Source organism: Gossypium arboreum, chromosome 5, assembly GCF_025698485.1.
Source record: "Gossypium arboreum isolate Shixiya-1 chromosome 5, ASM2569848v2, whole genome shotgun sequence".
Lineage (NCBI taxonomy): Eukaryota > Viridiplantae > Streptophyta > Magnoliopsida > Malvales > Malvaceae > Gossypium > Gossypium arboreum.
Genome location: NC_069074.1, coordinates 5,582,966 through 5,602,353, shown reverse-complemented (window position 1 = coordinate 5,602,353; position 19,388 = coordinate 5,582,966). Strand labels below are relative to the sequence as shown.

At 31.1% G+C, this 19,388-nt stretch overlaps 1 protein-coding gene across 2 annotated transcripts; it reads right to left on the bottom strand.

Annotated features, from left to right (window-relative positions):
* Positions 1 to 1,590: 1,590 nt before the first annotated feature.
* On the bottom strand, positions 1,591 to 15,551 carry LOC108452724 (ubiquitin C-terminal hydrolase 13-like). Of its 2 annotated transcripts, XM_017750521.2 has the most exons (32): positions 15,273 to 15,551; positions 15,022 to 15,088; positions 14,705 to 14,855; positions 14,438 to 14,595; positions 12,899 to 13,164; positions 12,599 to 12,817; positions 12,404 to 12,512; positions 12,209 to 12,324; positions 11,771 to 11,869; positions 10,460 to 10,569; positions 10,105 to 10,179; positions 9,542 to 9,617; positions 9,283 to 9,429; positions 8,775 to 8,855; positions 8,577 to 8,696; positions 8,200 to 8,322; positions 7,789 to 7,866; positions 7,266 to 7,354; positions 7,072 to 7,180; positions 6,126 to 6,194; positions 5,939 to 6,049; positions 4,507 to 4,562; positions 4,186 to 4,363; positions 3,990 to 4,091; positions 3,832 to 3,903; positions 3,656 to 3,721; positions 3,257 to 3,322; positions 3,027 to 3,113; positions 2,807 to 2,923; positions 2,493 to 2,567; positions 2,318 to 2,404; positions 1,591 to 2,099 (listed from the first exon to the last, which is right to left on the bottom strand). In XM_017750521.2, the coding sequence occupies exons 1-32, from the start codon at positions 15,300 to 15,302 to the stop codon at positions 2,058 to 2,060; spliced, it is 3,351 nt and encodes a 1,116-aa protein (XP_017606010.1). In that variant the 5' UTR covers positions 15,303 to 15,551; the 3' UTR covers positions 1,591 to 2,057. The 2 variants fall into 2 exon arrangements, with proteins under 2 accessions (XP_017606010.1, XP_052884332.1); XM_053028372.1 differs by lacking the exon at positions 10,105 to 10,179 and having other exon boundaries at positions 15,273 to 15,547.
* Positions 15,552 to 19,388: the final 3,837 nt, after the last annotated feature.

The following is a 19,388-nucleotide window of genomic DNA, read 5'->3' as shown; positions in this document are numbered from 1 at the left end:
AAAATTACAAAAATTTCATTTTGGGTGACCAAGTATAGAGTTTACCAAAAAAATTATCTACAAAGAATTATTGACAAAAATTTAATGGTTAAAGAAACGCATGCGTCAATAGTGGTAGAATTAAAAAATGGGCGCTTGACATTTAAACACTACTATGATTAAGAAAAAATGACAGTTTGTAATTTTTTTTCACTTACAGACCATTTTAATGACTAATTTTTCATGGGTAAGTGCTTAAATATGTAAAAATATATATTATCTATAAGAGGTAAAAATAATAAAATATTATTATTACTACTTCATATTTTATTGTATTGATTTTCTCACATAGCAAGTTCATTTTTCAAATTGTAAACGAAATTACTAATGTATTTTAAGCATAACAGATTCATAGTAACAATCTCAGAACAAATAAGTGAATAATTTACAAATATGAATAAAAATATTATTTTTGGAGATTAACATCAATGAAATTTGATCAATTTACAATGCCATACAGTTTAGAAGAAATTTTTAGTAGGATAGATATTAAATTTTAATTTTACAATAATAAAATATAATTTCACAATTTTACTAGTCAATATATTTATAATTTGTAAATGATCAAATTAAATTTTTATCATTTTAGGAGGATCAAAACACAATTTTACCTTTACTAATTTAAAATTTAAAAGCCTCATCAAAAATTTTTCATTTTAAGAAAGTCAAGACCCTGCAACCTATACATGAATTTTAATTTTATACAATTTTATATATGACCATTTTGATTTGATTGAATTTTTAAATTACTAATAAAGTTATCAAATTAACACCATCTTACATTGATATTTTACATACATAAACAACAATACTAATCCAATATGAAAATAAATGTATCTATTCATTTATTTAAATATATACATCTGAATCAAAATTAAAATTTCAGTATATACATATAAATCATAATTTAAATTTCATCTGTATAATTGTACACATGATATTTAATATTTATCCTTTTGTTCTCGATTTGCTCAAATACATGTTCTAAGAATTGATTTAGTTAAAAGTAGAATGTGCAAGAAATTTTAAATATATTATTTAAAAGTACGAATTTGGAAAACTAATAAATTGCTTTGATAGAATCAAGAATAAATATATGAATAATTAAAAATATATCACCTATTTAAAAGGACAAATAAATTTAAAAGGTTAGCTGCAGGATTAAGTATCGTTTTAAGTATTGGAATGAAAAACATCCTATTTGTTGCTACTTAAAAGTAGTGAAAACCCCCGGTTGGGGGGAGAAAGGGAGTCAAGTTGGGACCTTTTTACCAACAAAAGTTGGATCAATTAAATCCTTGTTCTCTATTACATAATATGCAAATCATGCAGGATTGGAGAAATTCAACTAAATTTACTGTAAAGGAAATAGTAATATGGGTTAGAATTTTGATTAAGGAACACTGTTTATTCCCAGACCATGAAATTTAACGCAATTGGAAGATTATGTTAAGAGAACGTTGGTTTATAAAATAACAAAAGTAAATAGAGAGATTCCACCAGCCCAGGTTTGGGATATAAGAGAGAGACTTGAAAAGAATGGCAATCAAATTTCAAAACCATTTGAAAGGCCCAATATTTTTGCTAAATGCATAATCAATCATCTACATTGTCAAAATCAAGAAGCAAACAAAGGGAGGGGAATAATGATAATAGCCTCCCACGTCCCGACTATACTCCTCTCTCTATACATATTTCACTAATCCAAAATCTTGTTTATGTACTGTCAACTTACACAGGCAACTTTGACCTTAACCTCGATCTCCATTAAAAGACACGCAAGTACCAAAAGCATCAGCAGATCATAATCGACATTTCTAGATGGCACACTTTGATTAGGACAAAAGATACCTTCCAATCACCACTACCAAAAGAATTACATATCCAACAAACCGCACGCTAACTAGTTGCCTCACATTGTCATTTGCTAGAAGTGTTCTCCCCACTCTATATAATCCAGCTCCAGAGCCTGATTTTTGTGCTATGTTTTATCAAGGAAGGTAATCTAAAAATGCTCCCTAATTGTAGATTTTTACTGGCTTCTCAAAAGTGTGTCGGTTCTGCAACCAAGCATGGCAAATTATCAAAATACAGTATCAACTATCTTGGCCTTCCAAAGGCTAGTTGCTTTCAAGGACTTGCATAAAAAGCAGCTAGGTTAATCATAGCCTCAGAGAAAAAGCATATGCAACCAAAGAATATCCTAATCCCTAATGCTAGATGCATACTTAACTGAAATTCTGATGAAACAATATTTTTTTGATAAAAGGCAAATTACCTGATTAATTGAACAAGCTCTTTTAGGAATATTGTCAGAGTGCTCCAACCCAAGATACTGCTCCCAAGCACCGTAAACATCTCTTCTCTGAATTTATGTAAAAAAAAAAAGAAGGTAAAATAGTAATAAAACTTGAATAATTTTCAAATATCTGTATATAAACTACTGCACACACCTGAAAACGACTAGATACAATATCAGAATCTTGAAGGTACTCTGGCCGACCAAGTGAGAGGAATGCAAACTTCCACTGAAGAAAATAGGTTTCAAATAAATTTAAATAAGAAAGAAAATAGAAAAACTAAAACAAAAGTGAAAAGGAAAAGGAAAAGGAAAAATGGCTACTTAAAATTATATATCAACAGTGTATGTATCCATTGAAGTTCCTAGCATGCATCAATCTATAACTGATTTGCCCCAAGTCAAAAAGAGGAGAAAAGAGAGTAGGGTTAGAGTAAATCAGTGAGCACAAGCCCAATTAGGACAAACCTTGGCAAACTCCTCATCGGGAACTTGCAGCTTCCTCTGTATACGGACTTTTATTTCGGCCAAAGTCTCACCTTCATGAATCACCAAGAAAAAGGGTTCTCCAAAATTCAGAATTTGCTGTCAAAACAAGAGGCAATAGAAGTGGTAAGGAAAACATAATAGTGACCACGAAACAGGGCAACAGAAAATCAGATATTGGAAACTATAACAAGCTTGTTACCATCTGGTTCTGAGCTGTTTCCTTAGTAAAGTGGTATACATGAATTAGGCGATCATTTGGACCAAGATTTTTCTCTTCCTCTGGTATCTGTAACATTGAGGAAAAAATATCAAAACCAGCACTCAATATCATAGAGAAGGCCATATGTACAAAATGATTCCTTATCACAGCAGATGTGTGAGTTGCATATGCACAGGTGAGAGAGAAGGGGGAGGGGAAGAGCAACTGACCTCTTCTGCTCGTAGTGTCCAGTATTGGTCATTTATATTGTCAATCTTCTCATTGGGTGGGAAAATCTGCAGAAACATGACAGAAACATAAAATATCATGAAACGAAGGCAAGGAAAAATTAACATGTAACAAAGGAAACCCTAAATTAGTATACAAGGAAGAGTAACAAGGCAAGATAGATACAGCAGCATGCAATTCAAGAAACAAAACGGGAAAACTGTTTTTTCAACAAGCAATGTTTAGTTTTAAACCGAAAAGAAAACCATTTCCATTGAAGGATTGAGAACTATGATGTTCAACAATACAGCTAATAGGCATCCAGATCAGCTCAAATCAAATGAACATGTATAAAAGTTCCCTTTGCTCATTATGTAACCGTTAAAAGATGACGCTCACACCTTGTAGATCTTGTTATAGAAAACTTCAAGCAATCTCAATTCTGCATCAGGGTGAGACAACTCCACCTGTTTCAAAATGATGATTCACAGATTTTACTCTCTATTTAGAAATGAACCACAAAAACTTACATTCTTTCAACATGATCATTAAACCAATGAAATGAAAGAAAACTTACTTTTGTCTTAAGATCATTAATCACATCACCAACAGTGCTCTGTTTTGGAAGCCTAATAGTATGGATAACTACCTGGCCTCAGACAGAACAGAGTTTTATTACATTAAAACAAAATTTTAATGTCATTCATTGCAATTCTACAGTATGATCATACTCACTTCATCTTTTGTAGCATGATGAAATGCTACCTTCAGCGTTTTCAAACCTTGTAGTTCTGGCAGAGGGATGTCTAATACTTCAAAGTATAAAATATCAGATGTCTGTCAAATAACAAATTCAACAGGTTGGTTAGCTTTTAGCCCTTTCATCCTTTTGGCTTCTCAATATGCATTACTAAGGTCAATTGATTATTACCTGATTGTAGTGGAACAGCATGTCAGACAAATGATCCACTCCACGATACTTAATAGGCTGAGGTTTGGGCTGCTGGGAGTAACAGTTGTGTGATGTAAGCCTGATTTTAGTTGGATCATCCAAACCAAGTTGCTGAGCTACTCTTTCAACAACATCATCATAAGTATAAAGCCTTGACCTAAACATTCAAAAGAGAAAGGGGTATAAAGCTTAGATCTTCACATACACATAATGGCACAAATTACAACAGAATAAATCTCCATTTACCAGTTAGTTACTAAAGATATGTCAATACAAAAAATAAAGGCAACTGAAACTTACATCTCCAGACAGAAATCATCTTCCTTGGGTTTTTCCAGAAAACGAAAGTGTACAACCTAACATATAAAAGGAATAAGAAGAAATGCTAACATTACTTTAGCTGGTGAAGCAAAAGAGTTTATTAGAGCATATATGAGTATGACTGAAGGCTTTTATCCTCCAAGACAATGTAAGACTATCCATTGACAATAAATATACCCCAGGCAAGAGTCCAAGATGTTTAGCTGTTGAATTAATGAGCTTAAGACAAAATCCAAAGACAGCATTACTCTAATCAAACCAGCAATGTAAAGGTAACTGGATCAGTCAGCCATTAGCCTTAATGAGCGGTGGTGGTAAATGAAAGGAATACCACAAGTCCTGAAAGGATCCTCTTGGTTAAATGATTCTTATGACTATTAAATTGTTACATAGATATATTGGACAAGATTCTAGTCTAAGAATCATCGGTTTCATTGAGGATTAAGAATGCATACAAAATTCAATTGAGATAACTCGGATTTATTTCCTAAAATTTCAATTAAGCTCCTTTTCTTGAATGAATAAATAGAAATAGTTTATTCACGACCAACATATTATGAAGAATGGGCTTAGATATATAAAGCTTTTCTCCTTTCATTTATTAAAGAAAGAAAAGAAATGTTTATGATTAAAAAATAATATTTAATAAAGAAAACATGAAATGCTATTATCCATTTACAGAACCCACTTACAGTAGGCACTCAACTGCAGTGAAAAGTAAATCAGAAGCATTTAGAATGACTGTGATTGTAGAAGCATGTCCTTTTATAAACAGGCGAACATGCAACAGCTTGGGTAGCATGTAAAAGCAAGCTAAAGTAATTTCAAGACTATAAAGGTAAAAGCAGCACCATTAGTAGGTGCAAAATAATGATAGACCTGCATATGATTTGAAAAGGAGCAAAATGTACATGGCAAAGATTATCATGATTTTTTCCAATTTCTGTTGGAATGAAGATTAATAAAAAGGCTAATAAAAGTGAAAAAGAGGTGCACACATTAATCAACTCAACAAGAGAAACTCCTATCAGCAGTTTCCTTCTCTTGCCTTTAGGTTTTATATATATAGTAATTCTCTGCATTTTATGTGTGAAATAAGCATATGGAAATTAATTATGTTCTTATATATAATTTTATAGTTTCTTTAAATAGAAAATACTGATCCAAATGTGTTTCTACTATTTTCATTCCCCAAATGCATTTTTCTAAGATTAGAAAGATTGAATTGTTTTCAGATTAAGAAAATGAAGCGCGAGTAATTTACCTACCACACATTATTCAGTTCAAGCAAAACGTTAAAAAGGCAAACATATAAAAAGAAGCAACATGACAGAGAGTTCAATATTCACAGTTCTCATCCAGTGAAAATTGACTGATAAACTCATTGAATAGAAAACAGTAGAGGATGTACCTGGCGATTATGCACGTATTCCAGAAATGAAGGAACATCTGGATAGCGGTACTGATTAGTACTTTCAACAGGGAGAGACTTTTGAAAGCAAACAATGTCACCATCCTCAAGCTGCAGTGAAGATGATAGATGAATATAACACTTTAAAGATCAATACAATTGCTCCAAAATGAAATGCAAGGCATACCTGGCTAGCATGAAACGTGATTTTCTTGTCAATTGGTTCACACATAACACTGGGCTCAAACTTTATTTCCTGGAAATTAAAGCAGAACCAAGGTATTATTTCACATAAAGATGTCAAAAGTCAACCAGGTTCTGCAACAAATTAACCAGATAGCAAATAACATCGTTTCACAGTCCAACCCACACAAATACTGTTATACAGGACAGTGGCGGAGCCACATATAAATTGAGCCCACAAAGAAATAATTAAAAAACATTACTTATAGTTTAAAAGAATTATATAATTGGTGTATTGACCCCACAAAATATTTGAAAATGGTCTTATAAAAAATATGTTTTTGAAAAAAATTTAGGTAACGACTCTTACTTTCTTTTCAAGCTTTATTGATTGATCTCAAGAAAATTAGGATTGTAGCTTTTCTTGTAATAGATTAGGATTGTTATGTAAGATTTATTTATTTTATTTTTAAGGCTTAGGTTTATTTGTTTTAAATGTTTAACAAGAATAAAAAATATTTTAAAAGAAAGTATACAAGTGAAGTACAGGAAGAAGAACAGGGAAAAAAAACATTATGCATTAGTTTATATGACTTTTATAAATGTTTTAATTTTTAAAAAACTGACCCCACAATCCAAATTTCCTGACTCATACAGGGTACTATTAAACAAGTTAACCATCAACAGTTCAAGTGAAAACAGTTTAGAACAGGCCAGATTTATTCCACCTAAAACCAGTAAACGGAAAAGACGTCACATCTAGACCTATACATTGGTCTCAACCATCAGCATAATTAGTATAAATATGTGAAACAGCAAAAGGAAAAAAGAGTAAAATCTTGTGCAGAAAACTCCTCCTCAAATGCATGCATAAAAGAAAGAAATGCCTGGAAGGAGTTTCCTGAGAACTGAAATTGCACTACTGCAAAAAGATATTATTTGATGCGAACCTCGTAAAGATTGATCTCTTCATGAGGAGCATACCCTGCCATTTTGTTTAATCTGGACAAAATTTCTATTGGCTTGCCTGCACTTTTCACGAACAGCCTTCCAACGTAGCTAATAGAACAGAAAGATAACCCGCATAAGATTTCACATGATTACGCAAAAGACAAGCACAAATAGACAACATTAGACAACCTACCGAAGCTCTTCTTTCTCAGGATCATAGTGCTTGAAGAAAAGTAAAATATCTTCCTTTGTCTTATATGGTGGAGCAATTGGGCGTAAATCCTGAACAATCATGTTTAAGATCATGATGCAAATAAAAGAAGACCCAAAAATTATAAAGCTAAAGGGGCAAAACTTAAACAAAAGGTCAAATGGCTTTGGCAAGATTCATAACTAGAATTTGACTCAAGAATCTAGTATATAGGCAGTTTCAAACCTCACTAACATGCATTTTCAAGGGCAGATAAGTGATTCTACTGTGTATTGATTAAAACCTCAAGGTCTATGCCTAACTTCTATATCTTTCTACTCTAACAACAGAATTTTTTGCACTTGGAAATTTTTAGAACACCAAATTAGGCCTAGCTGTCTGGATCTCTTAATTTTAGTTTGGGGGCTAGAACTAGCATCCTTAATGAGGTCAATAACACCACTGGACAGAGAGTTTAAGCATCAAAGAAGAAACATGTTGCTTAAGAAAAGCCAAACCAGATTACCAGTCCAAGCTCAACTTCCAGGAACAACTTCAGTTCTGCGTTGTGAACCTTATTTGATACCTCCTTCAAGGCTCCAACCTACAGTGAGGAAAGAGACAATTAGGCACATCATTAGATCCTTGTCAAACTAAAGAAAAAGAGCACATCTTCCTTGATCATTCTGTGTTTTTTAAAGGAAACTTACAGATATATAAGTACATGTGTGTCTGGACATGTATATTCATTCAACACACGCATGCATGCACAGAGTGAAAGAGAAAGGCATGCAAAGCAAAGCAGGACAAATGAAGACAGCCAATTAATTAAATCCAATACTACGCTGAACAATGACTGAAGCTAAATCTAGAAACCAATACTCCTCAAACAAGACTTTTGAACCAGCGTATAACAATTTATGTTGAGGAATATTACAGATTGTGTTTCCTCCAAAGGTATCAATGGTCGGTTTGGACGGTAGGTATGGTTTTGACGCTTGGCCCACAACCAGAATCGCTGAAATTGCACTGGTATGCCAAACTCTCTAGCAACCTCTTCCTGCATATGGAAACATGGTAAATCATGAACAAAATCATAACATGGACAACCAATGTATCATAAAAAACAAGAACGAGAAGATAACTTAGAGATTTTAACTTGAAATGGTTAATGAAACAGCATTAAAAAGGTAGAAATCAAAAGGAAAACAGGAAAAGGAGAGTATCAATTTAGTGAAGAAACCAATAATTCCCCGAAAAAACTATAACCATTAAACACACAAGAAGACAATATTTTCGTCTCTTCTGTCATACCTTAAACACATTGAAAGGCATCTGCTTCTGAATATGAAAACTCCTGACTTTATCATGATCCACAAGATCAAAACATATATCTTTCCCAATCTGCTCTGCAAGATCATCATCTCGAGCAACCTAGAACAATCATATAGCTGTAAGAACTATAGTCAATAATGACCAAACCATTATCTAAATTAATGACACAAATAACACCTTTATAATAGTGTAAAGGTGTGCCTCTGCCTTCTCTTTCTTTTTATGCTCTTTCTCTTCTTGTTCTTTCTTCAATCTCTCCTGAGGAAAGTTATCAGACATTTCATATTAGATTGTTAGGAAGTGATCTCAAATAATGAATTCGAGATACAAGTATTATTCTAAGGCAAAATAGACAACTCAAGCTTGCTTGAGATCAGCTTGGTAAGAGGCTCATATGCAATTGCTCTTGATAAAAAAAGCCCAAGACAGTCATATTGAAGCACATTGATTTCCTCAAGCCAAGCTTGAGAAGAAAGCAATTCTATTCAATACGTTGATCTACTCTTAGTTAACAAACTAGTTGAAATTGGATTACTCGATGACCTTTAGGACCATTGCTGCCATAAAACTGATGCTCAACCATAGTTGGGAACTTGCTAATTTTTCAATCCTAGCTCCCTGCCTACCTCAATCATTTGATTCAGCCTCATTTGGAGCAGTAAATAGATAAACAGTAGCATCTTACCCTAAGATGTTCTGCGATATCCTTCTCATCCACATTACATATTATCTTGTCTTTGTCGCTTTCACGTATATACACCAGCATGTATGCATTTGAATATTTGGTAAATTTAAAAGGAGTATTATTGAACCCTGGGTTTGTTTGCGGTAACTGTCACATCATAAGGAAATATTATTAAAATCATAACCTTAAAGATACATATAACTTCAAGAAGAAAGGCTGAATACAAAAAATTCTAAAGAAACTGTTCAACAAAAAGTACCTCTTCCCCACCATACTGCTCCTCTAATGCCTTTTTCATATCTTCTTTGGTTACTCTTTCATCATCAAATTTATACCTAAAAATTACACAAGTTGAATAAAGTAACTATATGAAAGAAGTAATACTTTCACCACTCCAGGTACCTAAATGTACCTGGCATATGCAAGCTGTAAATACAGTACCCTTAATGCAATCAGCATTGGCTAATTTAATAAGCATCCAGCAGCCTAAGGATTTAACAGTTCATTCTTTTTTTTTTTCAACAATAACTTATTAAAAATCTATTTGGGACTTCTTTTTGTGGCTTAGAAGAAACTTTATGCATCTTGACTGAAGCAATTGGTATGTGATTTGCACCAAATCTATCAATTGTTTGTCCACCAAAAAGACTTAAAAACATCATAAAAAATTGGCCAGGTGTACGCTTTGCCAATCAGGGCTGCATGTATATTTTTAGTCATTTATTAAACTTCAAAAGGAAAAATCCTGCTAAAATTATCTTAAAACTCTCGATGAACAAGCATACAAACACACCCTGAGATGCTTCAGAGGATGATCCATACCACTGATCAGAAAGAGTCGGCCTGATATATGCATAATAATGTCCACCATGCACTCCACCACTATGAACAAGGACACTGTAAGCAAACTCATAGATGTGAGTACCAGACACTAATATAAGCGTCGAAGAATCATAAAGTAGTATTTTCTGCCCATTAAATTGTGCATCAGCAACTTCAAACAGTGTCCATATACTATCTTTCTTAATATCACTATAGAACCCTGATAAAAGGTTTGTTGAGTATTATCACTACGGAGTCCATATACCATCTTTCTTAATATCACAATCTAGCTAATGACTATCAGAAAATTGAAAGAAAGAACGGGGGCAGGATACATGCTTAATGTTGTAGGTACCTGTGAAGTGTGTAAAGACTCCGAACACTCCTATCAGCTTCTGGTGATAAGTATTTTCCATCATCTCGATCAAGGTCAAGTTGCAAAGGGAACTCATAGCGGTCATTAATCTGCAAAATTAGTAGAATTAGTGGAAAGTTTCAGTTTTTACCATTTGAAGACACACACAGCCACACACTTAATAACCATTAGCACAAATACACAAAAAATGATACCTTCAGATTACAGAACTTGCAAGTATGTCACATCAAGATCAGAAATGTCACCATAGGTTGATCAAGACATCAAAAAAGTCATGAATGACGGTACCACATCACTACCAGCCATATGATTTACGGTAAACTGAAACAATGTTAGCATCGTATCGTTTCAGTTTTGTACAGGTTTAGACCAGTCATACCAGCCCGTATTAGTCTGTAAAGGATTTTTTTTTTCTTTTAATTTCACTTATTAGATTTATCTCCCAAATTCTTCTTTTTGTTAAGTTTATTCAAAAAAGTTCATAATTAAATTTAGAAATAGAATATGTTCGTTGGAATAGGCATTGACCTAGTTAACAATAATTTACTATATTTTGTAATAATTTATATTTATTTGATGCTTAAACATTTTGGATATAAAAATTTTACATATATATATAAGTGCATGTAATGGAGGTAATTTGCATGTGTATATAATATATTTCATTAAGGAACTTGGGAATAGGTTATTTATACTTAAAAAACTACTTGAAAAATGTCAATAAACCCAAAACAATAAGTTTAAATACAGCAATAGCGCTATGTACCAATATCAGTCAAAAAAGTATGCCCAATAGTAAGGTACTGATTATCTCAATCCACAAATAAAAAGAACATATAAAAAAAGAAAAAAGAAGAAGAAGAAGCAAACTACTTGATTTGTTATTGTTTACTATACCAACCTATAGGCAGGTATGACTAGTAAGATCAGTATAGAAATGGAAACTGCATGATCCTGGTATCATTTTCATTCACCATAAAACCAGAACGATACCAATTACACTGGTTTGGACACCCCCACCCTCACCAAAAGTAATTCACTTCAAAGTTAAAACCATATCATAACATGACAATCAATTTTAGAGCTCAAGATATCGGTTATTATTTGCAACAGTTGTTTAGGTATAGTAAAACCAGAACATAGAACTAATGGATTCTATACTTCTGCAAAAAGGAAATGATCTAAATGTATCTGAAAATGCATTAAGCCCTGATAATGGAGGCTCCTGGTCTACAGATGAAGCATAGATTAAATAGAATCATGTAAATCTAAGGGGTTATAACTACAGACCTTAACCATAGTATCTCGCATAAAATCATATTCAAAACGTTTAAGCTGAATTTGAAGGACTGGAGGGAAATCAATGAACAACACACCCTTCTTAGCATCCTGAAATAACATCATCCAAAATCAAAATGTAGTCATTTAAATGGGAAAAGATTTAACATGTAATCAGATATAATGCACGAACACCATACCAGAAACAAATTAATGCTTAAGCCAACAAACACTGCTAAAGCCATTTAGATATTGCAAAACACAACATTTTGTTACAATAAACAACTAAACATTTTGTCCATGCTGGCCAAATAACAGCCTCTGGTGCAGCTCTTGCACTGATGAACACTGCTCTAACTGAAGGCAAAGTTGCTAGTAATCAAGTTATTTCTAGTGTATGCACAAACCATTCTACTGGTATTTTTTTAGAAGCTTACAATAGAAGATTACCTGCAATCCATATTGCTCAGCCTGATATTTATTATCACCTTCAAGCCGTTCAACTTCAACATACTTGTCAAAAGAAGCATATACATCTCGACAGCCTTTAACATCAAGCTGTAGGTCTGGTATAGGCAAAAAAAATTAGCATCATTTGGTGAACAAGACTCATCAAACCCAACCAGTCATTTCAGAAACAAATACCATAAAATGATTCCTTCCTTGTAGATTTATAATCCACATTAATGCACTCAATGTAGTTCATATGATGCCCTTCAAACAACTGTTGTATGGTGCCCTCCACAACAGTACCCTGGTGGCATAAGAGAAGTAATCAAAACTTTGACTTTGGTTTCACATTAGAATAAGTTTGGAATGAAAAATTATTGAAGCTTTCACCTTCATTTTATCTTCAAGTTTTTCACATAGAACTCTATTAAGTTCTTGAACATCATGCTGCATGAAAGAATCGTATGTGTCCCATCCAAAAGATTTGGTCAGCTCTTTTGTTGCAACACTACTGTCACTGTACTGGAGTTTGTAAAATAAACTCTGCAGAGCAAGAGGGATACTTCCAGATGGCATATCGTTTTCAGTTGTAGGCATATGATAAACTGCCTGAAATGTAACATCCAAGGCATTAGCAATACAAAATTAAAAACTTGTCAGTTCAACAAAATATAGAGCATGAGTCCTTACCTTCCTGAAGTAAGGAATATGATACAGGGTTTGGAGCAGAGAGTTCATGTAACATGTTGCTCCTTGATTCTTAAGTCCGACATAACCAGTTTCCTTCTTTGAGTCATATGCCCAGTAATCCACAATTTTGCGGACAACGACCTCTGCTTCAACAACCAAAGTGTCATTCACAAGATACCCTCTGCAAGGATCATATAGCTCACCAAGGGGCATAAAGGATGTAAAACCCCAATCACTTTCTCTTGCATTAAACTGGTGTTGTGTGTCTGCAAGATGAAAATCAGATATGTGCAAATTTAATAAGCTTAACATTATTCCATACAATGTTATGACAAAATCTGCAACAGAGTAATTGTGAAAAGTGAGACCACATCACCAGCAACCACACCTAGTGAGCCACATATAGATTTTAAAATTAAAAAATAATAAGTATTGAACATTGTCAGCAGCTATACATACAAAGAAAGCATTGTGCTCACAACGACATAAAGGGACTTTTACCAAAGATCAAGATCCAAATACACCATGCTCAGATTATCTTCTAAATTTAAAAAACAACTTACAACCAGCCAAAAGTAATCATCAGTGATGTCAAAGCGAGCGCTAGGCACTAAGGTGCAGCGCAAAAAGCCATTACAGCTTCAGGCACCTCAAGGTGAGGCGACTTCAATCAGGCGGGCGCCAGATGAGCTTTTCGGGCACCTTTGTTGCAAAGCCAAGCACAAAAAAAGCGCACTTCACTAAAGAGCCATTCCATTCTCCTCTTTATTCTTTTCTTTTTATTATTTTGACTTTTAAAAGAAAATTATAATACATTTTTTTCATTAATTATTGACCTAATTATATTATATAAAAACCTAGTTAACTCTTGAAACTTTTCAATACAAGTAAATTATTAAACTTAAACTATTGAACAATGTTTTGAATTTATAAATTGAACTATATTAAAATTTATCCTTTTTTTACTTATTAATTATATGTATTAGTTACATATGTTTTTATATACATTTTACATATATTTATATTTATATGCTTGCGCTTTGGTTTACTCAGGCTGTTTTTGCGCCTTGCGGCTCAGCCTATATAGAGGTCCTAGTGCCTCGAGTGAGCTTGGTGCCCTTGGCAACATTGGTAATCATGTCTCTTAATCATTGAAACTGATAATGATATCAAGAAATCCAGGTTGAAACATAGAGAACCATAAACAGTTCATATGGCCATGTTTCTTTCTCGTAAGATGAGTAATCAGATATGACCTGCCTTTAATTGCATCAAACCCGTATTAATCTGTGCAAAGGGTAAAAAGAGCATACACTTCGACATGGTAGAACAAAATCACCAATAAGTAATGTTCTTGTATTGACCAAATCAAAAACAAAACTGACGCTCATGCAACTTCCTATACAAGATCAAATCATCATTTTTCTCCAACCATGTTACAAGCTATCTAAATCCAGCAACAAACTTTGTATCCACTTTAACACCCAAAAAAAAATTCTAAACAGTAAGTGTATAGATGGTATGCTAAAAAGGAAATACCTTTTCTGATTGAATATTTACTATGAATTTGATTAACTACAGCCAAGCTGAACTGCGCATATCTACTCCACCCATAGGGTAAACTTGCTGAGTCAGCAACATCCAGATACATGGACAAATGATCCACATTGTTACCCTTTGGAAATATCAGTATTCGCCTAGGCAATTCAAACCAAAAATATCAATCCTCAGCTTATATAGCCAATAAAAGAAAATCATGAAAGAAAAAATGGAAGTAAGTACTCTCAGCAAGAGTAAGCAATATACCATTTATAACCACCAACTACAAAAACATCTGAATAATGCTTCTTGGTGTTTAATCTAGAGAAATTATCAATCTTCCAAGTGAATCTTGACGAAGGAGGATCCTCCACTTTTTGATTTTCCACTGTATTTGCGTTCTCAGCTTGTGATACGACTAAAAATTGAGACATAAAATCACAAGAATCACAATCAAATCAAACTTTTTTTTGTCAGTGATACCCCTGAGAAACAAGTACAACCTTTTTGGGAACTAACATTGACGTAAGCTATATTCAAATAAGTAAAATTCTGATATTATTTTATTTTCTAAAAAAAGGTACCTTCCATGGGCTGATGATTGTCGGTCAAATCAGAGTGTGGCACGAGCATTTCCTCGTCTTCCTGTTGCTGGAAAAAAGAGAAACACGGAAATTTCCAAAAATAACTAAATTGGAAGAAGTCGAATCCATAAGAAATCAAAATTTAAGATAAAACCAAAACAAACAAAAAAAAATACTAAGAAAAACTCCAAAGGCATAAATTATTCAAGGAAAAAAGATTCAAAAGAATACAAAGGAAATGAAGAAAGTACATCGATGGGTGCAGGAGTCATGACAGTCATGGATATGAAATCGAGAGGTAAATTAGAAAGTTGGGAAAATAAGATAAGATTTTCTTTGTCTTTTGTGGGTTTAATTTTATTTGGTGATTTTATTACTGTGAAGAAAAGCTATCAGAGAGAGATCACCAGAAGGTGGTCGAGACGAAGAAAGAAAGGTCCGTCGATGGTCTTTATTTGGGAAATGTGGTATTTTTCGGGATTTTATTAATTTTCTGTACTTTCCACTGTTTAGTTTTTTTATTATAATTTTACTTACTAAATTTTTTGAATTTGTTTGATAACTTTTTCAGGTATTTAACTCTTTCCACGGTTATAAATTACTTTATTTATCAGTAAAGTTATCTGGTATTAAGTGACTATTTCTTGTTTTACGAATCGTTTGTTTTTAGAGAGATTTTCATGTTTTAAGTATTGCTTTTATATATCAACAATTATTTAATTTCTTGTAATACTTTTTATGTTTTAGGTGAGCATTCATGTATTAAGTCTTTTTTAGATAACTTTTATGGTTTATATAACACAATCATGTGTCAAGTAATCTTTTCCATATTTCATAAATTATTTAAATAACATTTTTAATATAATTCTTTTGTGTTTTAAGAATTATTATATTTTTAAAAAATATTTTCACATTTTAGTATATATGAGTAACTATTTCATGTCTTAAGAATTGCTTTCTTGGATGTGATTTCATGTTTTAAATAATATTTTGTCTGTTAATTGATTCTTCCATGTTTTATGAATTACATTATCTTTTGAATCTTTTTATATTTTATGTTATTAATTTCAAGTTAATTTCTTTGAATTTTTTCACCTTTTATGAATTACGAAATACTAAGAATTTTTTTATATTTTAAGTTTTTTATTACGAAATACTTTATTTCCTAAAACAATTTTCAAGTAATGTTTTCGTATTTTACCAATTACTTTATTTATTAAAAAACATGAAAACGTTTTAAGTAACAATTTTAGATTAGTAGTGGTGTTTTCATATACAACAAATTAACTTGATTACTTAATATTTTAAACACACACTTTTTTTTACACTCTCAACGGCTTAGATATTTAGAGTCATTATATTAATTCCTAGAAAACTCTCGCAATGACCATTTATCATGAATCAACTTATCAACTAAAAATATTTTATTAGAAATCTCTAATTTAACAATTTATGCAATAAATAGCACCGCTCATTAACTAGCACAATAAAAAAATGATGATATTACAATAAAACAACTTGGGACACATGTAAGACCAAACAAAATGTATCGTAACAACAATCAACCTACATTAACAATGCCTACTCAATGTTTAACCTCCAACTTATCGATATGACTCATCATGTAATAGTATCAAACAATGGAACCACCGTATAAGCACAGTAGCACAAGAGAGAAGGGGGTTGAGCCATTAACCTTCACTCCTCGCCTTTCTCCTCCTCTTCACCTTAGCATTATTTCTTGATAGCTTTTTGCCCTATATGGTTGGAATTACCTCAATCCAACTAACTCTCGTTTCTTGTTAATATTTGGTATCAACAATGTTATTTTTTGTTTAGTGATTTTTTAATTGATGGTAATCTCATTGAAGGAGGCTTTTTGTAGAATTTTCCATTTCTTTTTTTGACATTTACACGTAATTATTCGATTATGACATATTATTATTATTATTTAAAATTAAATAATTATTTTTATAACATTAATAAATGTTATTGAATTTTATAACTAAACAATTTAATTTTATCAAAATATTCAGTTGATGGATTAATTTGTTAAATAGAGAAAAGTTAAAATATTATGAAGTTTATGTTAATGAATTTAATTTGTTTATTTTTTAAAAACAAATTACCAATGAATTAATTTAAATAAATAAAGAATGATTTAAAATTCCGTAGCATATTAGCCATTGTTACTACATTGGTCCTTGAAATACTTATGATTTTCAAATTGGTCATTAAAGTACTTTTATAGTAAAAATAGTACCATATATTTGTTGCCATTGCATGTTTTAGCCTCAAATGTACGTCTTTATACGAAAATTGATAGAAATTTTGTTTAGTTTTGTGTTAATTTTTTAAAATCAAGATAAGTTTATCGTAACGTATAAGTGTAAATGGCTAAATTTATTATTATATCATTTTTAAAACATCTATGTAAACTAAGATATCCCCCGTGTTTGTTTTATGATTTATGGAGACTAATCATTTCAAGTTTTATAATTACACTTTATAACAATGTCGTCTTCATAACTTGAACCAGAACTCTCCCTTTAGGGTGTAACAAGACTTACTATTTTATCCAATACTTGTTGGTCTTCCATCACAAAGTTAATGATACTCCACAAAATTGGACAAAAAAAAGACAAATACTATCTGTTGGATAATCATTTTATAACATTTTATAGTTAAATATTGTTGGATGGTATGTGATGTAGTTTACTCTATCTTTTATCATTTTATTTATTTTTAGAATTAAAAATTATATCATTCTAAAAACTTTACCTTTTTCCTAAGGTGGTAAATAAAATATCAATAACGTTAATTACATATAAAATTTATAGGTAAAAGTATCAAGGAAATCCCTATACTTAGAGGTAATTTGCATTTTGGTCCTCTATAAAAAGAATGAGTAAATTAGCCATTCATTAAATTTTATCTGTTAAATAATGACATAGAATGTTAATTTAAATGATTAATTATTAATTTAGTCCTTAAATTATAACTAAAATATATTATTTATTTTTAAAAACTTTTTCTTAACAAATTTCTAATTTTTAAAAATGTTAAAAATATATAAATGATTAAAAATATATTTAAAATATTAAAATTATGGTAAAATAAAATCAAGCTCAAATATATTAAAGCCAAAACTTAAAGCTCCAAAATCCATAATTTTATATAAAAAATAGAAAATATGAAAATGAGTAAATCAAATTTTATAACGATGATTATATACCAACAATAGATACAAAAACATAGAAAATGTGAAAACAAGTATTCACTGAAGTAGAAGAAAGTAAACATTAAATATATTTTTATGTACATTTTAGTTGGAAACATGAACGATAAAGATGAAATTGAACAATAACGAAAACATGAGAAATTTGAAAGTGAGTAATCAAAATATTTAGTTGATTTTTTTTAACATTAATAATTTTTTGTTGTCAAGAAAAAAATGATATTTTAGCTATAATTTAGGAACAAAATTAGTAATTAACCATTTAAATTAATGTTTCACGTCATCATTTAATGAGATACACTAATTTGCAAGTTTTGAAATGTATAAGGGTTAATTTACCAATTTTTTTTATATAAAGGCCAAAATGCATTACTTCCCTAAATGCAGGGACTTCTTTGATAGTTTTACCAAATTTATACTATTATCAAAATCATGATGGAATTAGTGTTGGCTATAAGCCAAGTCCAAACTCAGCTAGTAACTTAAAAACTCATTTTTACAAAGTAAGGACTATTAGCACGAGGGTTATTTTATTTTATATATATAAAATTTATGGTTCTACCTAATATATATATACATATATATAATACGAACTTAAAACACGATAGCCAAATTCTTATTTATTTTTAGTATCATATTTTTATAAATATATTTATTCCATAAAAATTTAACGTGTCATAAATTGGTATATAAATGCATAAGTTTAGTGAAACATTTGAACTAAATAATACTATTAATTATATCACTAATTTTATAAATTTAAATAAAAATTTCATTACTATAAAAAGCTACGAGTTTATTAAAATATTTGGTTAACTGATTTTTATGATAAGAAAAATATATTATACTTATAAAAAATTATAATTATGTTAAAACACTTTTATTAAATAAATTTACATCATAACACATAAAAATATTGAAATTTATTTAGAATAAAATTATTTTATTTAGTAAATTATAAGACTTAAGTATATTAAATCATACAGTACGTAGCATAAGAAATTAGTGAGTAAAATGGATAAATAAATATTAGTTAACGGAGAAATATTAGTTGATATAGTTTATTTTTTGGGAGTAGTTGACACAATCTGTTTAATAGCTTAATTAAATGCGCTTACAATAAAAGACT